Source organism: Gekko japonicus, unplaced genomic scaffold (assembly GCF_001447785.1).
Source record: "Gekko japonicus isolate JY-2015 unplaced genomic scaffold, Gekko_japonicus_V1.1 scaffold5550, whole genome shotgun sequence".
NCBI classification, from domain to species: Eukaryota; Metazoa; Chordata; class Lepidosauria; order Squamata; family Gekkonidae; genus Gekko; species Gekko japonicus.
In genome coordinates, this window is record NW_015160390.1 from 23,813 (window position 1) to 40,958 (window position 17,146).

At 48.2% G+C, this 17,146-nt stretch overlaps 1 protein-coding gene across 1 annotated transcript; it reads right to left on the bottom strand.

Annotated features, from left to right (window-relative positions):
- Positions 1-1,162: 1,162 nt before the first annotated feature.
- Positions 1,163-6,986, bottom strand: LOC107115985 (tumor necrosis factor ligand superfamily member 6-like). The gene is given in 5 exon segments (XM_015417805.1): positions 1,163-1,412; positions 1,414-1,555; positions 3,569-3,622; positions 6,454-6,499; positions 6,705-6,986. Coding segments are annotated over 5 exon segments (774 nt in total).
- Positions 6,987-17,146: the final 10,160 nt, after the last annotated feature.

The following is a 17,146-nucleotide window of genomic DNA, read 5'->3' on the forward strand; positions in this document are numbered from 1 at the left end:
TACGCAGAGGCAGGCAGTGGCCAAACCCACCTCTGAACATCTCCCTTGCCTTGAAAACCTCATCAGCTGGCTGCTACTCGAGGGCACTTTCCACCCCTGCCAAGTGAGGAGGGGGGGTTGTTTTTGCTTGCACCCTTCTTAGAAGAGAGGCACAGGGCATGCTGGGTAATTAGTAAGGGCAGCATTCTTGGCCAGTCAGGTGGTGGCTTTTTGTGCCCACATAAGGGTAGCTCCACCTTTGCAGCTGGGCTTTTGTTCAGTGCTGTCCTCTGATGAACTGACCATACACAATTAGCTGGCCACTTCGGGGCTGAGCAGGGATTTGGGGGCCGTGGTTCCCTGAGACTGGTCCAATGGGACCCCTTTTTTCATCACATCATAGTTAGTCTTGGATAGGGGTGAGGTTAAGTAGCTTAAACTGGCCTGGTTCCAGGAGGAGAGAGCCCTTAATTAGGTCGGTGGAAACATGTGGGTTAACTGGAGAGAGGCAGAAAAACTTGGCAAGTCCCTATTGATGGAGGGAGCCCAGCCAAGCCAGCCATTTACCAGCTGTACAGACGAGGGGGCAGAAGAACGGGTGCTGGGTGGGCAGCATTCCGCTGGGCCCCGCCTGCTCGCGTGGCCTGGGGGTGGTGGGGGTGCTGGTGAGGCGCATCAGTGGCTCTTGGGACAGTTCCGCACGCACAATGAAGGGAAACAAGGCGGGCCAGTGTCAGATGCCTCGAGTTTGGAGCCAGGGTGGAGAGGTCCTTAAGCAGCCTTTGGGGGGCCGCTTTTGGCAGGCCCTGAGCACGTTTGGGCCTCAGAAGTAAAACAGGTATTATTATTTTGTCACAGATCAGCTTTAATAAAACCTAGTTCAACCCATATATCTGTGTCTTAAGTCTTTATTCTGGGGTGTGCGGGTGCTGTCTGGAAGCAAAATCTTTACGGAGCTTGTGGAGTTTACTGTGCATGGCAAATCGTGCATCATGGGAAGTAGTTTGGCCAGTTTCAGGGTGTGAAGATGCATCTCAGGTCTGCTTTGACAGCTTCTGCATCAGACGTTGTCCTTGGGGGGGGGGGTCCCCCACTGGGCTTCCTCTGGAAGTAAGCCAATACCAGTCTAGCTTATCCTACATTCATGTGTCTCAGAATTTCCACATCATCTGTGTGTTAATTTCTAAAGCATATATAAGCCAAAGAAGGTTTTTGATTCCTCGTAATTCACCAGGGAGAACTGAGAGACGTTCACATACAGGCTGTCCTGTCTGGAAAGGTTGAACAAGGCGCCCAGATAGCTGCTGCGACTCCACATGCGCATGCTTGTGCAGTAGTTCATTTTCCTGTCCTCCATCAGCACCTGGGAACCAGAGTAAACCGGGTTCCGTTTGAAAACCACGTGGTCAAGAGGCTGGAAGCTGCAGTGCTGACAGGAAGAGCACTTTCGAGTAGACAAAGTAGAGGCCGGGTTCGTCAATCACCAGGCCCTTGTCTTCGTATCGGACGCCAGAGAGGAAAGCATGTCCATAGGTACTGTCCCATTCTAGTGGCAGAGACTTCTGGCTGGTTTCACCTAGAAAGATTAGACATCACTGTGAAAATAACCTGACCCAAGTGAGCTTTGATTCATGAAAGCTAATACACAGTGGAAAATTTTGTTGGTCTTTAAGAGGCTACTGCACTCCAATTGTGTTCCAGTACTCCAGGACTGACACAACTATCTGCCTGAATGTGGGGAAATAAAATTCAAACCCTAACCCTATTTCAAGAGGTCTGAATATTTCCAGGGCAACAGATCTTTTTAAATCTAATCTGTGAAATACCAAAGGTTGCAAATATTATTTTCTGGTTCCTTCTTGGCAGTGAGCATACCCAGATGGCTGCTGCTGAACAGAGAACCTTAACCATGTAAGATCCACCCTGCAGGATCAGATCAGTTGTCCGTTTGGCCCAGCAGCCACGCAGTGTCCAACCAGTAGCTCTGGAGGACCAACAGGCCACAGAGGACAAGGCATCCCCTTGACGCTGCCTCCCAGAACTGGCATTCAGAGGCTGACTGCCTCTTGATGTGGAGGTACCCCCCCCCTTTGCTCACTATGGCTAATAGCCATTGTTGAACTTTTCCTCCTCCACAAACCCATCCAGTTTCCTCTTAGCCACCTGTGGTAATAGCTATCACAATGTCCAATGGCAGTAAATCCCACAATCTAATTACTCACTAAGTGAAGAAGTATTTCCTTCTGTCTGTCCTGAACCTATAGCCCTTCAACTTTTTGGGGTGCCCCGAGGTCTAGATTTATGGAAGGGGTGGGGGGAAATCCACTTTCTCCATCCTGTGCATGGTTTTATAAATCTCGGATCATGTCCCTCCCTTAGCCATCTTTTTTCTAACACTGAGAAGTCCCAGACTCTTCAGCCTTTCCTTAACCGTGAAGAGAATGAGGTCCCTCCGAAAACAAGGTTCAGGGTTCATGTCTGTAGGACTCAGGCCAACATGCCCGGCATGGATGCTAGAGTCTTTTAATGAGGTAGTCTTTTAACGCTAGCTTCCAGCTTTGGGTCGGGAAATTCCACAGGTGCCTTCTGAGGGAGTGGATCCACAGCTGCGGGGGAGTGGTGTATGTGAGTGGTAAAGGTAAAGGTAAGGGTTCCCTTGCTTGAAAGCCAGTCGAATCCGACTCTAGGGTTGCGGTGCTCATCTCTGTTTCAAACCGAAGAGCCAGCGCTGTCCAAAGACGTTTCCGTGGTCATGTGGCCGGCATGACTAAACACCGAGGCGCACGGAACGCTGTTACCTTCCCACCGAAGTGGTCCCTATTTATCTACTTGCAATCTCTTGCTTTCGAACTGCTAGGTTGGCAGGAGCTGGAACTAGAGACGGGAGCTCACTCCATCATGCGGCACACTCGGGTCTCGAACTGCTGAACTTCCACAGCCTGCAGTTCAGTGTCTTAACCACTTGAGCCACCACAGCTCCTAATGTGAGTGGAGGTGGTTACAAAAGTCCTCAGGCCATGATTTGTCAAAAGGCCTCACAAGCCAGGCAGCCCACCTGACTCAGTTTTGCTCTCATCTAGCACAATTTGGAGGCTGCTTCAGCCACAGCTAGAAACCTCTCTAGAAACCCACACTGCTTCATCTTAAAGCGTGACTCGAAACCAAAGCAAGTGGCTGTCCTACAGCAACAGAGCACGTGCCACGTTTTCCTGTGAAGCAAAGTGTAAAAAGTGAGAGATTCTGGATTACTAGAGGCTTTTTTGTTCTAAGGGATTACTGAATTCTCTTCCTCCACAGTGTGCATTTGTCCCCTTTCCCAGAAGCCCATGTTGGCTTTCCAAACCCTTGCATGGACCCAGCAAGAAGACGACAGCAGAGGAACAGCAGGTAAGTGGGCAGGGAGAGAATGGGGCACTCATTACCCACCTGCCGTTGCTCCCTCCCTTCCTGCCATGTGTCCAGCAGAAATAGCAAAGCGACTAGTTTGACTAACCCAAGCAAGTCAACACAATATCCCCCCCCCCGGTCCCTACTCTTTTTCATGCCATCACTGACCCCAGGATGACTTGGGGTCCCCTCTGCTACACACCTGTTAAGTGTGCTCTCCTCTTGACCATCTTGTCTGTTGTTCTGTTCAGGAAACCTACATCGTAGCAGAGAAAGGGTGGTGTCATTAGAGAGAACCCTGTTAACACATTCCAAGCTAACTCTGCCAGGAATCGGACTATAGAACTTTCTGAAATCCCCTGTAGGAGAAAGGTGGGTTAAAAATGGTGGTGGAAATGAATGGGAAGCATAAAGAGGAAACATGAATGACCCTGCTTTGGGGTGGATCCTAAATATTCTTGACAGGCACCTGTCAGTTGCAGTTTTTTACTTGGCCATCACATATCCTTGTCTTATGTACCCTTATGAAAACGTTGTCCTGACTTGTCAGATCACAGAGGCTAAGCAGGGTCAGTCCTGGTTAGTGCTGTGATGGGAGACCACCAAGGAAGTTCAGGGTTGCAACGCAGAGGCAGCCAGTGGCAAAAAACTACCTCCCGTTCATCTCTTGCTCTCAAAACTCCACCAGGAGTCACCATGTTGGCTGCGACTTGATGACCACCACCATGAAAAGGTGTGATTATGTCACAAGTGAGGGGCAGAAACACAGAATTATACGCTCTCTTGTTAAGGGGAATAATTTACAGGATCATCATTCGGTCAATGAATCATAAAGGTGGAAGAATGCAAAAAGACTCACATGGACAAATATTAGATCTGCAAGTGGAGCTGGAAACAGAGACAACCATCTTTCCACAGTGAAGACTCAAAAAGGGGTGCCAGCAAAGGCCCAGACACACCCTCCCCGCCTCCTCCTGTCTCCTCTCTAAGGTTGCCAGCTCTGGATTGGGCCCTGAGGAGGGCAGAATTTGGGGATGGACCTCAGCAGGATATAATGCTATGGAGTCCTCCCAGACATTTTCTTCAGAAAAACTGAGCTTTGCAGTTGTGATTCCAATAGATCTCCAGGAATAGATCTCCTGGATGTTGGCAACCCTACTCCTCCCCACACCCAACTCTTGTTCAGAAAGCCCCACTGGGCATGTGCAGCTTCCTGTGGTGTGTTTAAAGACCCCTCGAGGAGAGAGGGGTGAAGGGATGCTGGTTGCTCTGGATCCAGGGAAGTGACCGGGAGGCATGGTTGGGCCAGGGCACTGGGGCAGAAGGCTAGCGGCCTCAGCTGACCCCTTTCCCACATTTGTCACCTGAGATCACTGCCTCACCTGGCCTTGCCAGGCCTCCCTCTACCCAGGAGTTGTAGCTTTGATAAAAGCCACGTAGCCGCGATTTCCAGTGTAGCGCACACACATTTTCAGTGGGCTGCTCTCATCTTTGGCTCATCCGGGCTTTGTCAGTTTGTAAATCAGAGACACAGCTACAAAAGACATGAGCAGGTGAGAGCAGGATGAAGGTCTGCCCTTGCCCTTCCTTGTATGGCTGAAACACTAGTTGGAAAAAAGAGGTATGCGCTAACTGTTCACACTCTGCCCAGGGTGGTAGTATCTGCATTAGCAATGAAAGAACTGGAGGGGAAAACTATGCTCAGCTCTGGGGGGGAAAATCCGTAGGTGTGAACCAGGCAAATCTATAGGTCACATTGGTGTCAATGGGGAGTTAGATGTGAAGTATCTTTGTAGGATTGCTCTCTGGGTTTTCTTTAGTTGTTGGTGATACAGTATTTTTGGATGTGAAATCCTTGTACCCTTCATTTCTGTAAGCAGCCCAGTCCTACAGAGACAATACTAGTTTCCTCCCAGTGGCTATCTAAGACTGATCTAGCACAGCATCTTAACGTTTGGATCTTGCATTCTCCTTCTTTCTTCTGGCTTTAGCCCAACAGCAGCCATCTGTTTCATCTCACTAAAAATTATTGGCATCAAAGAATAGGACATCTTCATTCCTGCATTGGTTACAGAACAAAAAATGGGGAGCATTCTTCCCAAGGGAACAGCCCCAAATACTGAGGGTTTTCTGAAGCACGCTCACCCCCCCCCCCAGTTCTTAGCTTGGAGTAGGAAGACTTTCCTCCGCAGGAACCTTCCAAGTGTCCCTCACCCTAAAGTCTGAGAACCTCACAATTAGAATCAAAACCCAATCTGGCTAGATCCACTAATTCCTTCACTACACTACTAATTGGCTGCTAAATTTATTTATTTATTAGATTTATAGCCTACCCTCCTCTGTACAACAGGGCTCAGAGTGGGTAACAACAGTATTAACAAATTTAAACTATTAAAACAACTCTTATCTGACAATGATATGATGGCACATAAAAAGGGAAGCACAAGAGATCATGCCATTAGGGGACCAGGGAAGAACAAACAAGGGGAAAGGAGATGGCAAAGGGTGGGGGGGAAGGGAAGGGAAGCCAAGATGGAAACCATCGTTGTCCTCAACCGTAGGCCTGGAGGAACATCTCCATCTTACAGGCCCTGCCATTTTCAAATGGAAACGCTTTGGTTCAGAAAACCTTTAAAAAAGGAATAGACATTTCAAGATAACATCTGTCAGCCAGGAAAAGAAATGACAGTCTAGCTAACTTTTGGTTGGTAAAGACAAAAACAACTTTTGGTTGGTAAAGACAAAAACAACTTGGTAATGATATCACAAGAGGAAACCCTCCCTGAGCCCTTTCTGCCAAGGTTGCACACAATCTGGGCTTCAATTAAGAGAGATGGAAAGAGAGAAGTGGAAATTAAAAGTGTTATTATTGTTGTTGACTAAGCATTGACTGATAAGGTCTGGTTGTTCCTTTGGGATTTCACTCAATGGATTTCCAGACACTCCAGGATCTTGGTTCTGTTAGTCAGAGGTCAGGACCAGAAGTATGGGAAACATACTATTTCAGAAAATTTAAAAATCCGAAGCAACACATTTGCATTCGGAAGAATTGCAGTACACCCCCTTCCCCAGACGAGAACATCTCACCTTTGAGCATCTCTGGAGGCTGAGGCATATGTCCACTCTGGGAGAGCTGTGGAGGTAATAGACATACATTCATACGTGGGAAAACACAACATAAATCCCATGCCATTTTTAATTAAAGCCCTTGTCTTCAGGAGATGAATATCCAGGAAGGCTCTGGGGGCTCTGGATACTATGCATCCAAAGCACCTCCTACCGGGGGGGGGGGGGGGGGACGGACTTTCCTGTGGCTGTGTTAAGGGAACAGAAGTTACCTCCAACTCCTTCTGCAGATGGAAGATCTGAAACATTGCTAATCCAACCCCTGTGAGGGCCAGGAAGACCAGCAGAAAAACCACGAGGAAACAGAGGCACGTGCCGTCCTTAGAATCCAGTCTCTGCCTTTTCCTCTCTAGCACAGGCCAAGGGGAGGAAGTGTCCCGATGGGTCCTGGGCCCAGCCGCAGTGGGGTACAATCCCAGTGGGACACTGTTGGGGCTCAAAACTGCACTGCTGCTTGTCCAGAAGACCTCAGGATAAGGAGGATCCGGCTGCATGGTGGGAGGAAAACCAACCGGAGGACCGGACTTGAGAGTCTCAAGACACAGCCACTGAGCTCGGCTCAGAGGCTGCGCAAGAGAAGTGTTCCTCCTCTTGTGCTGCATCCCCCACACTGCACCTGCACCCACCGCTATAAAGCATTTCTGGTTGACAGCAGAAAACCTCAAGAGAACTTCCACCCACTGCTCTGATGCACGACAGCCCAGCCTGCACAGAAACAGCGAGGAGCCCCAGCCGGGCTCAAGAGAAGTCTTGCAAATGGAATGGAAAAATGATCCAGACAAGTCCAGGTGGAGCCAAGTGTTATAAACTGAGCAAAGGAGCCAAACCAGAAATTACCTAGACTATCATTTCTTTTCCTGGTTGACAGATGTTATCTTTCTCTCAGCAGAATAACATTTTGTGGTCCCCCCCCCCCCTTAGAGCTTGAAAGTCTCTTTCCTGCTCTATCCACTTAGCCCAGTACTTCTGTCTGGATGCTTTCAAAATATTGTTCAGGAGAGAGTTTAAATGGCTCTTCTAGCCGTTCTCCACACTCCTCATACTCTTCTCCTCTTCCAGTGCCTTCAGTCTCCTGCTTCATCCCTCTGTTCTCTCATCCACTGTGTGGAGCTGCAAGGAACTTCCCATTATTATCTGAATGGCATCCCTAAATGTACTTTTAAAGACCTCTCTAAAGGTGTGTTTTGCCTTTTTCTCTTTAGTCGATAGTCAAATACATTGTCTTATACAGAATGTGACCCTTGGTCTATCAAAGTCAGTATAGTGGCCCTCAGGGGCCTTTGTCCTATTACCGTATCCCTTTTTAACTGGAGATGCCAAGGATTGAACCTAGGACCTTCTATATGCAAAGTAGATGCTCTTATCACTATGCCACAGTTCCTCTCTAAAGTAGAACCATCCTAATGATATGAGTATTGAACTTTTTTCATAGTCACCTATTACAACTCCATGGACTTGATTGCCTAGATGCTTTGTATTTTATACTCTTTTTTGATTAGGTTATCTAACATTTTATATACTATAGAAAAAGAACACTTTTCCCTTTTTGCACCAAGGCTGAAGGGAGACAGTGTTCCCTCTAAGCTGAGTTAGTATGAGCTAGCTCACTGTTTTTTAGCCTCTGGCTCACAGATTTTTGCCTTAGCTCAGGAAGGAGGGCTCCAGAGCAAACTAATTTATGAAGTAGCCAAATCACCTGCTCACAACTTTAATGTCAGCAGCTCACAAAGTAGAATTTTTGCTCACAAGACTCCACAGCTAAGATGGAGCATTGGAGACAATAATGCTTAAAAGATTTGAAAGTGATATGAGAAAGCTGTTGTTTCTCTTGGAACACACCCACTCTGTTTCATTCTTATGGTCACTACTGGCCAAAGACCTTTCATAACATTTGGAAAGGTTTATAGAACCTCACGTGCATGACGCTGCCTGACACTGGATCAGACCCCCCTGGGCCCATCAAGGTCAGTATTGCCTACTCAGAGCGGCAGTGGCTCTCCAGGGTCTCAGGCAGAAGAGGTCTTTCCCATTGCCTGTTACCTGATTCTTTTCCACTGTGGCTTGAACCTGGGACCTTTGGCATGCCAAGCAGATGCTCTGCTAACTGAGCTACCACTCTTCCCCTGTCTGTTTTAGCAGGAGACAAAAATGGGGCGGGTGTACACACCAGGAGCAATAACTCATTTGTTCAACCTGCCTCCAGCACTTTGAAAAAGCCTCTCCTCAAGCCAAGCATGACAGGTGGACACCTTCACAACAAAGGGAATTACCCTGCCACACGCCAACGATGATGCCAACCCTCTCAAGCCAAGCAAGAAGAATGCCTCCCATCTGGAAACACTGATTCATCTGCCCACAGCAGTTTGTGGTCTCGCCTGCATGTTTCAAGGGTTTCATAAGCTCTGGAACAATCTGACCATTGACATTTATTCAGTTGTTCCATACCGCTCTGCTTTGCATCTTCTCTTCACAACCAGAACTTCATGGTACTGTGTAAACTGAAGCAAACACACACACACACACACACAGATGTTCCATCTCACAGGGCACAAATCACCCTTTGAAGCCACCATACCAGGCAAAATACAGCGGACATCACCACCAGCACTGTTCTTAATCAGAAGACCATGAAGATCTCTCTCCCCCCTTCTATAAATGCTCTCTGTTATCACCCTGTCTCTCAACCACCTTCTTTCATTTCTATTGCAGGGCACCAGCAAGGACCTGGGATGGTTCTTAGTCAGCCTTGTGCTACTTCTCCCAGGGGCTCCTAATATTCCTAACTGAAGCCCAGGGAAATGCTTTCCCAGCATGTTGTCTTCCAACTGTGAATCTTCTAGATCCCAGAAGATATGGGACTATACCCCCCAAATGGTGGTAACTGGGTACTGATAGGCTACATGTACAGCCACCCGGTGGAGCAAACAGCATTCCTGTCAGCTAAGGCTGCCATGGTATGGAATGTGTGGGCTGCTCTCCTTGTCTCCCTCCTCCCTTCCCCCTTCTCTCCAGTGTCCTTGAAGGTTTTATTCTGCCTGCTTCTAGCTTCCTGCTGGGAATGTAACCGTTGCTTTTTGCCCACGTCTTCAGGTGCTTGCCTATTGGCTTTACTGTATCAGGGGGTCATGTATGAAGAGGGTATATCTGAAGGTTCAAATCATTAGCTCGCCATTCCTGACACAAGTGTTCATGGTGTCCTGAGTACTAGCTCTCAATGAACTGAAGCTTCTGAAGGAACGTTGTTGAGTGTCTTGACTGGGAAGCCTGACATAGTGTCAGGAATCTATCATTGCCTCTACCTGTATCTCTCCCGAAGATGAGCGGAGAAGAGGAGTCAGCGGTGCAGGCTACTACAGATGTCCCGGTACATCCTACCACCCCACCACTCCAATCACTACCACTCCCCTGGTCACCGTCCCCCTGACATTGGTGCCAGTGTTGGGGGCCTAAGGAGGAGCAGTTCCTCAGCAGTTCAGAGATGTAGTAAAGCCTAAACAATGAGGCATGTTCAAGGCCGAGACCCAGGAGTCGTGGATGCTGACTCCTGCCCCGCAGAGTGGGAGCCGCTACGACTACAGACCTGCACAGGGTCACCCTTGATGGGACCTGGCTGAGGAGGGAGGCTGGGAGGAGCTGCTCACCCAGATTGAGTTGTCCCAGGCCAAGACGACCCGCCTGCTCAAAGAAACCTTGCTGGACATCCCGAGACTGGTGGCCCAGGTGGTGCAAGGAGAGATGCAGTTGCTCCATCCCAAGCCCCCCGCAGTGCCACTGCCATCTCCCCCTCCTGCGATTCCACCACCGGGACCTCCGGAGAAACTGCTCCTGCCCCCAGACCACAGGAGCCCCCTCCAAAGGAACACCAGCCGAAGGAGCTGTTGGAAGTCACTTTCAACAGGACCCCAGAAAAGCTGGCCTTCTTCGTGGTGCAGGTGGAGAAGTTTGTGCAGTACTGGGGCCACTTGTTCCCCTCAGATGAACGGAGAGTGGCTTACATTGCATCCAAACTGAGAGACGGAGTGGCGGACTGGTATGTCAGCCTCCACAACGCCCAGGGGCCGGAGCTGCAAGAGATGGACGTGTTCATGTGGGCCCTCCGAGTGCAATACGAAGACCCAATGGAAGAAATAAAGGCACGCAACCACCTGCGTACCCTGAAGCAAGGGTGGAAGACCGTGCGAGAATACACCAAGGAGCCCAAAAGGTATGTGGCTAAGATCCAGGGGTAGCCTGATGGGGTGTTATCTGAGCAGTATCGGTTGGGGTTGAACCCTGAGCTTTGTGAGACCATCTTACGCAGCATGCACCCAATCTCCCTGATGGCTTGGATGCGGGAGGTGGCAGATGCAGAGAGTCACGTACAAATGATCTGGATCGACAATGAAGCTGCTTACCCGAGAGGTGGGACCCCAGGGCCGAAGCCCAAACTGCCGAAGGCCAAGGAGGAGGTTCGGGAGCAGTGCATGAAGCAGGGGCTCTGCCTCAGATGTGGAGAAGGCGGCCACTAGGCTGCCTCCTACCTGGGGTCTGTGGGGCCTGCTCCGGGGGGGAAAGCACCAGATGCAAGACACCCCAGTGCAGAAGAACACAGCCAAGCAGAAGTTCCAACGAGCTCTCCAAGTCAATATCCCAGAAGGGGATTCGGAGCCCAGCAACAAATATGAAGACGAGCCGGCATGAAACGACCAGGACCTGCTGTAAGTGGTGTGGAGCAGCAGGTCCCACCTCATGTGGCACCGAAGATGGTGAGCAACAACCCCCCCTTCTTTGTGACTGTGACTGTAATGAACCCTGAACTGGGGACCCATGTGTATAGAAAAATTGGTTCCTATAGACCCTGCCTTCCCCTGGAATGTACCCCTGCTGTTCTGATTTCCTCTTGAAGCCAAATGGGCTTCATAGCCTGCCATATAACCACATAGTCTTCACACTTCTAGTGGGGAAAGCCAGACCTGTTGGAGCCTGGCAGCTGCCTAGCAAACAAGCAAACACACATGTACAGAATGGATGGGTTGGGGGGAGATCACATGACTGTAGGTGTGGCCTCCAAGACAACTGACCATTCAGAAGTTGTAGCCATGACAACCCAAAAGTTGGACACACCCAGGTCTACTTCAATTGGCTCCTGGCCAGAGCTGGTTGGAAGACTGAATTGCCCTATATCAGTCTAAACCCATAGAGAGGAGCTCAGATCTTTCTTGCTTTCCTGTTCTGTTGCTGTCATCTGGAATGCTGTCTCTGCCATGTGGCCAGGGACAGAACAAAGGACTCCTTTGTGAGCTGAGCACATGCTTGCAAAGATGGGGTTGCTCTTACGAATCCCTTGGTCTCATTTGGATTGTCTACCATGGACATTATCTGGACTGATGCTACTCTGATGATTGGTAAATATGCTTCTTATTGTGTAGTTAGGCAAAACATTGCTTAGGATGTTCTTTTAAAGTCTTTCTAGTCTGATTGCAAGCCTGTACTGAATAAATCTTATTCTTGTTTATAACTAGTGTCTGCTTGATGTGCAACTGACTCCAAGCTAATTCCTGTGTCTGAACCGTGGCTGTGTCTGTAAATCCAGAGAGGCTATCTCTCCTGGGTTTTTGTGTAATGTAAGTTTCCAGTGTAGAATCCTTTCCCTCCCATTCCTGGACTGGGCTGGGGGAGAGAGAATAGACTCGGGGTGTGCCAGGGATTTGATTAATCCCTCCCTGGTTGTGAGCTTAGGGGCTCAAGTGGTCAAACTCCTGAAACCCATCATATTCACCCAAATGGATGGCTCAGCCATGAAAGAGCCGTGTAAGTTCGAAATGGTCCTGCTGCGGATGGGGGCGGGAGATCATTGGGAGCATCGACCCTTCATCATCACCCCCACCTCCCGGTTCCTGCTAGTGCTGGGAAGCCCATGGTTGCACGACCATAACCCATACATTTTCTGGGATGAAGGGAGGGTGCGGTTCATTGCACCGAGATGCCAGACTCATTCCTGGGAGGAGAATTGGGGCCAAGCGCCTTCGGAGGAACCTTTGTGAGCTTGCTTGGTGCATGAGGCGCTCTCCGCCATCCCCCACGAGTACAGAGACTTGGCTAAAGTATTTGAAGAGGAGGAGGTGGGTCAAACTGCCCCTAACCCTAACCCCGCCTACCGTAACTCTGACTGTGCCATTGAAATACTCCCTGGCCAGAAGTTACCTAAGGGAAACTGTATGCCAGGAGCCCGGGGGGAAAAGACGAACTACGGAAGTTCATCGATAAAAACCTGGCCTGAGGTTTTATACGCTCAGCCTCCTCCCCGTTTGCAGCCCCAGTCCTCTTCCGGAAGAAGAAGGACGGGTGCCTCAGATTGTGTACTGACTATAGGGGCTTAAATGCAGCATCTGCTACCAATGCTTAACCGCTGCCCCTGATTAAGGACCTTCTGGCGAAGGCTGCCAAGGGAAAGATTTTCACCAAATTAGACTTACAATATGCATACTTCCGGGTGCGCATTAAGGAAGGATATGGATACAAGACGGCGTTTAATACCCCACTGGGGGAGTTCGAGTACCGGGTTATGCCTTTCGGTCTCCAGGGGGCCCCTGGGGTCTTCATGAATTTGATTAATGAAGTGTTGCATAAGCACCTGTTCAGGGGGGCCCTTGTTTATCTAGATGACATCTTATTATACTCCTCCGGCAAAAATTCACACGTGAAATTGGTGCGGGAGGTGTTACAAACACTTAATGACCATAAACTTTTTGCCAAGCTATCCAAATGCAAGTTCAATTGGCCCAAGGTGGACTTCCTGGGTTATCACATCTCTTCCAGAGGGTTGGAGATGGACCCTGCCAAGGTCTGAGATGTCCTGGGGTGGGAGGCCCCTCGTACCCACTGCCAACTCCAATCCTTCTTAGGATTCGCAAACTTTTATCGAGCTTTCCTCTCCAACTTCACGCAGGTTTTCTGACTTCTAGTTTCTTCTTCCTCCATTTTGTTTTTGCATTGTGACTGATTATTTCTATTTATTATTTCTATTTGGCCTGCAGCTTCTCCAGGGGGGGGGGTAGGCCTCTTCTCTTTTGTTTTTGGTTTTTAGTTTGACTCAGTTTTGTTGTGGTTCTTATCTGTTGCTTCCTTGTCTTGTCACAGTTTAATTTGGTTAAGTTTTGTGTTGCAGTATTTTCAGGGTTTCTGGAGTTTTTTGGGGGGAGGGGGTTCTGCTTGGAGCCTAGGTCTTTCTTTGTTGGTGTGCCTTTGATTCTTGTTGGGTCTCTGAGTTCCTTTTTGCAGTTAAGGTTTTTAAGGACTGTCTGTGGGTTTTTTTGGCTTGGTCCTCTTTCTTGGATTTTTTTTTGGGGGGGGTTCTGCTTGGGGCCTAGGTCTTTCTTTGTTGGTGTGTTTTTGGTTCTTGTTAAGGTTTTTAAGGTCTGTCTGTGGGGGTTTTTTGGCTTGGTCTTCTTTCTTGTTTTTTTAGGGGGGTTCTGCTTGTTTTAGGAGCTGCGGTGGCTCAAGTGGTTAAGACGCTGAACTGCAGGCTGTGGAAGGTCAGTAGTTCAGCAGTTCGAGACCTGGGTTGCCGCATGACGGAGTGAGCTCCCGTCTCTAGTCCCAGCTCCTGCCAACCTAGCAGTCTGAAAGCAAGAAATTGCAAGTAGATAAATAGGTACCACTTTGGTGGGAAGGTAACAGCGTTCCGTGTGCCTTGGTGTTTAGTCATGCCGGCCACATGACCACGGAAACATCTTTGGACAGCGCTGGCTCTTCGGCTTTGAAACGGAGATGAGCACCGCAACCCTAGAATCGGATTCGACTGGCTTTCGAGCAAGGGAACCTTTACCTAAAGGTCAACAGAAGCAGAAAACTGTGAAAGAAACAAGTTAAGCTAGAACAGAGGAAAATTCAAAGAGACACAAGCTCCAAAAAATCTCTTAAGTGCTTTGACACAGTACAACATGGTGCAGCATTCATGTTCTAAAATTTTCTTAAAGTGCTACAAATCAGAACTGAAGAGAGTCTGGAAAACGAGTAACAAAAGTGAATGAATGGATAAAATGAACTGTTTAGATGTATGGCAGGACACAGACCATTTATATACCAGTACCATCAGATAAGATTTTTAGTATAATGCATTAATGGAAAACAATTTGAAATTTTAATTGACCATTGTTAGAGAATTATTAGATAAAATGCATGAGATGGTGATGGGACTTTGACATCAGCCCTTTGGAAAAACGGGGGACGGAATTGGGTAGTATTTTCAGAAACAGCATTTTGATCTTGTTATGGCAACACATTCCAGAATGAACTTAGGAGTTTCTATCAGATTCAGAAAAATGAAAACAAAATACAGACTCAAGGCCATTCCAATTACTGAAGATCAGAAGAATTTTCTTAACATACATTCTTACTCTCTGAGCAAACGGGGCCATTTGTTAACTGGCTGGGATGGGTCACCCAAAGATTAAGGGGCAGGTCCAACACATAATTGCCTTCTCGGAGGGCAGATGGGTCTCCCCCTACTCCTCAGATGAACCTGAATAAACTGCAAAACAAACACGGAAACTATACAACAGGAAATTCTCAGGCAATATAAAACTGAAACTTTGGGTCACCCAAAGGTTAAAAAACATTCAACATGGCCAGAGAACTGAACTCAAGCTGGGACTTTGCATGTTAGACTATTCCAGAAAGGAGAGATTGAGATCATGGGAGTCTTTATCTTCTCCCACATACCTAGCATCCAGAAAGATGGTGCCACATTCACCTTCCAAGAGTGGTGGGGCAAGAGCCCTCCTTCCTACCAGGAGAACCACAATTTATGGTTAGAAAATCCCTCTTTTCTTCAGAGCAGGCAGGAAATCACTTGTTAACCTTTGGGGCATGGCTGAGCAGTGCCTCATTCGGTGGGACCTCCAGTGAGGGAACACTGTCCAAGTGCAGCAAGCCGCTACCCCCCACTCTGGAAAGATATGCTTCCAAAAGGCACCACTGTGCCTTGGAACACAAGAATCTTTCTCCAGACACAACAGTCAAGCAATATCCTTTATCAAGGTCAATTAAAAAAACACACAGAAATGTGCCTTTCAGTTTCTGCAGAAACTGGGCTGGATATTTTTTTAAAAGAAAGAAGGGGGTAGCTAAGATGCTTTAGGCCCTGCTCTTGAGATGGTTGCTTTTATTTAATCAATGTATTTATTTTTAAAGCATCCAGCATAGAATGCCAAGTAGCAGCCAACTTATGGTGACCCTATAGAATTTTCAAGGCAAGACATGAAGAGGTGATTTACCATCGTCCAGCTCTGAGTAGCCGCTTTGAATTTCCTTGGTGTCCTCCCATCCATGTACTAATCAAATATTTCTGAGATCCAATGCGATCAAGCTAGCCTGGGCCATCTGGGTCAAGGCACATTAATAATACTGGAGAATAATTTTAGTTGATGCACGGGGTCAACGGAAGCCCATTTGGGTAATATTACTTAGTGGTTGAGGTTATGAGAGGGCCATAAAAGGGAAGATATTCTCTCCGGAGGCCGAATGTGAAAGTATACTTCCTGTCATGGGCATGCCTAGGCAATAATTTCATGATCTCCACTTGACTAGTCTGAGTGTGGAACACTGGAGCCAGGATCTGCCCTCCCTTTTCCTGTGACAGAAACACAGTTCACAGACAAACTCTGATGTGCTTGATACTCTGTGGGAGTCAGTGAGGCTCACATGAACACACATGGAAGCTGCCTGACACTGAATCAGGCCCTTGGTTCTTCAAGGACAATATTGTCCATTTAGATTGGCAGTGGCTGTCCAGGGTCTCTTTCACATCGCCTGTTGCCATCTTCTTTGACTGGAGAGGCTGGGAATTGAACCCGGGACCTTCTGCAGGCCAAGCAGATCCTCTGCTGCTGAACCGTGGGCCCTCCTTCACAGGTTTCTCCGAGTCTGACACAGCCATGCGAAAGCAGACAGACCTCCCTTTTGGCCGATCGAGGAGGAGGAAACGGTGTGGCGACGGGTGGTTCTCAGCGTGCTCAGAGCCACCCGATCCCTTGTTGCTCACTTCAGAGTCTCCTGGTTGCCGGGGGAACTCTGTCAGATTTCCTGGAGAGAAGTCTGGAGCAGGGGGCTTTATTCTGCCCCCCCCCGCAACTGGCAAGGCGGGGGGTGTCCACTATGTGTCCCGATGCAGGAGCAGCTTGTGGAGTGAAACATGGTTCTCTATGCTTCACATAGCCGCTGCCATCCGTCTTTTATTTTAACTTGTATGTATTACAAAGATAACAGCAACCTAAAAGGAGGAAATATGAGAAAAGGAACTGTGAGTACCTCTATCTATATAAAAATATGGTTTGAGCCCGGAGTATAAGTTTGCAGAACGGAAAACAAGAGTGGCCAGAGAGCGTGTTGGAGCAGATGAAAGGCTTGTGGATGTTTATTTATCTTTCTCCGGGGGATGTTTTGGCTTCTCCTTAGGGGCAAGGATATTTGAGAACATTGGGAGATAATAGTTAAAAAAACCGGTTTGTTTGTCCTTTTATCTCCTTGGAATGGAAGGACTGTTAAAACTTGAGTAAATCAATTTAAAACGACAATTAAAATGGTTTCTATGGTAGAAGAGGAGGAGGAGGAAATTGACGAGAACACGCTAGTTGAAGAGATTACAGTAGAGCAATTTATGAAGATAATGAGA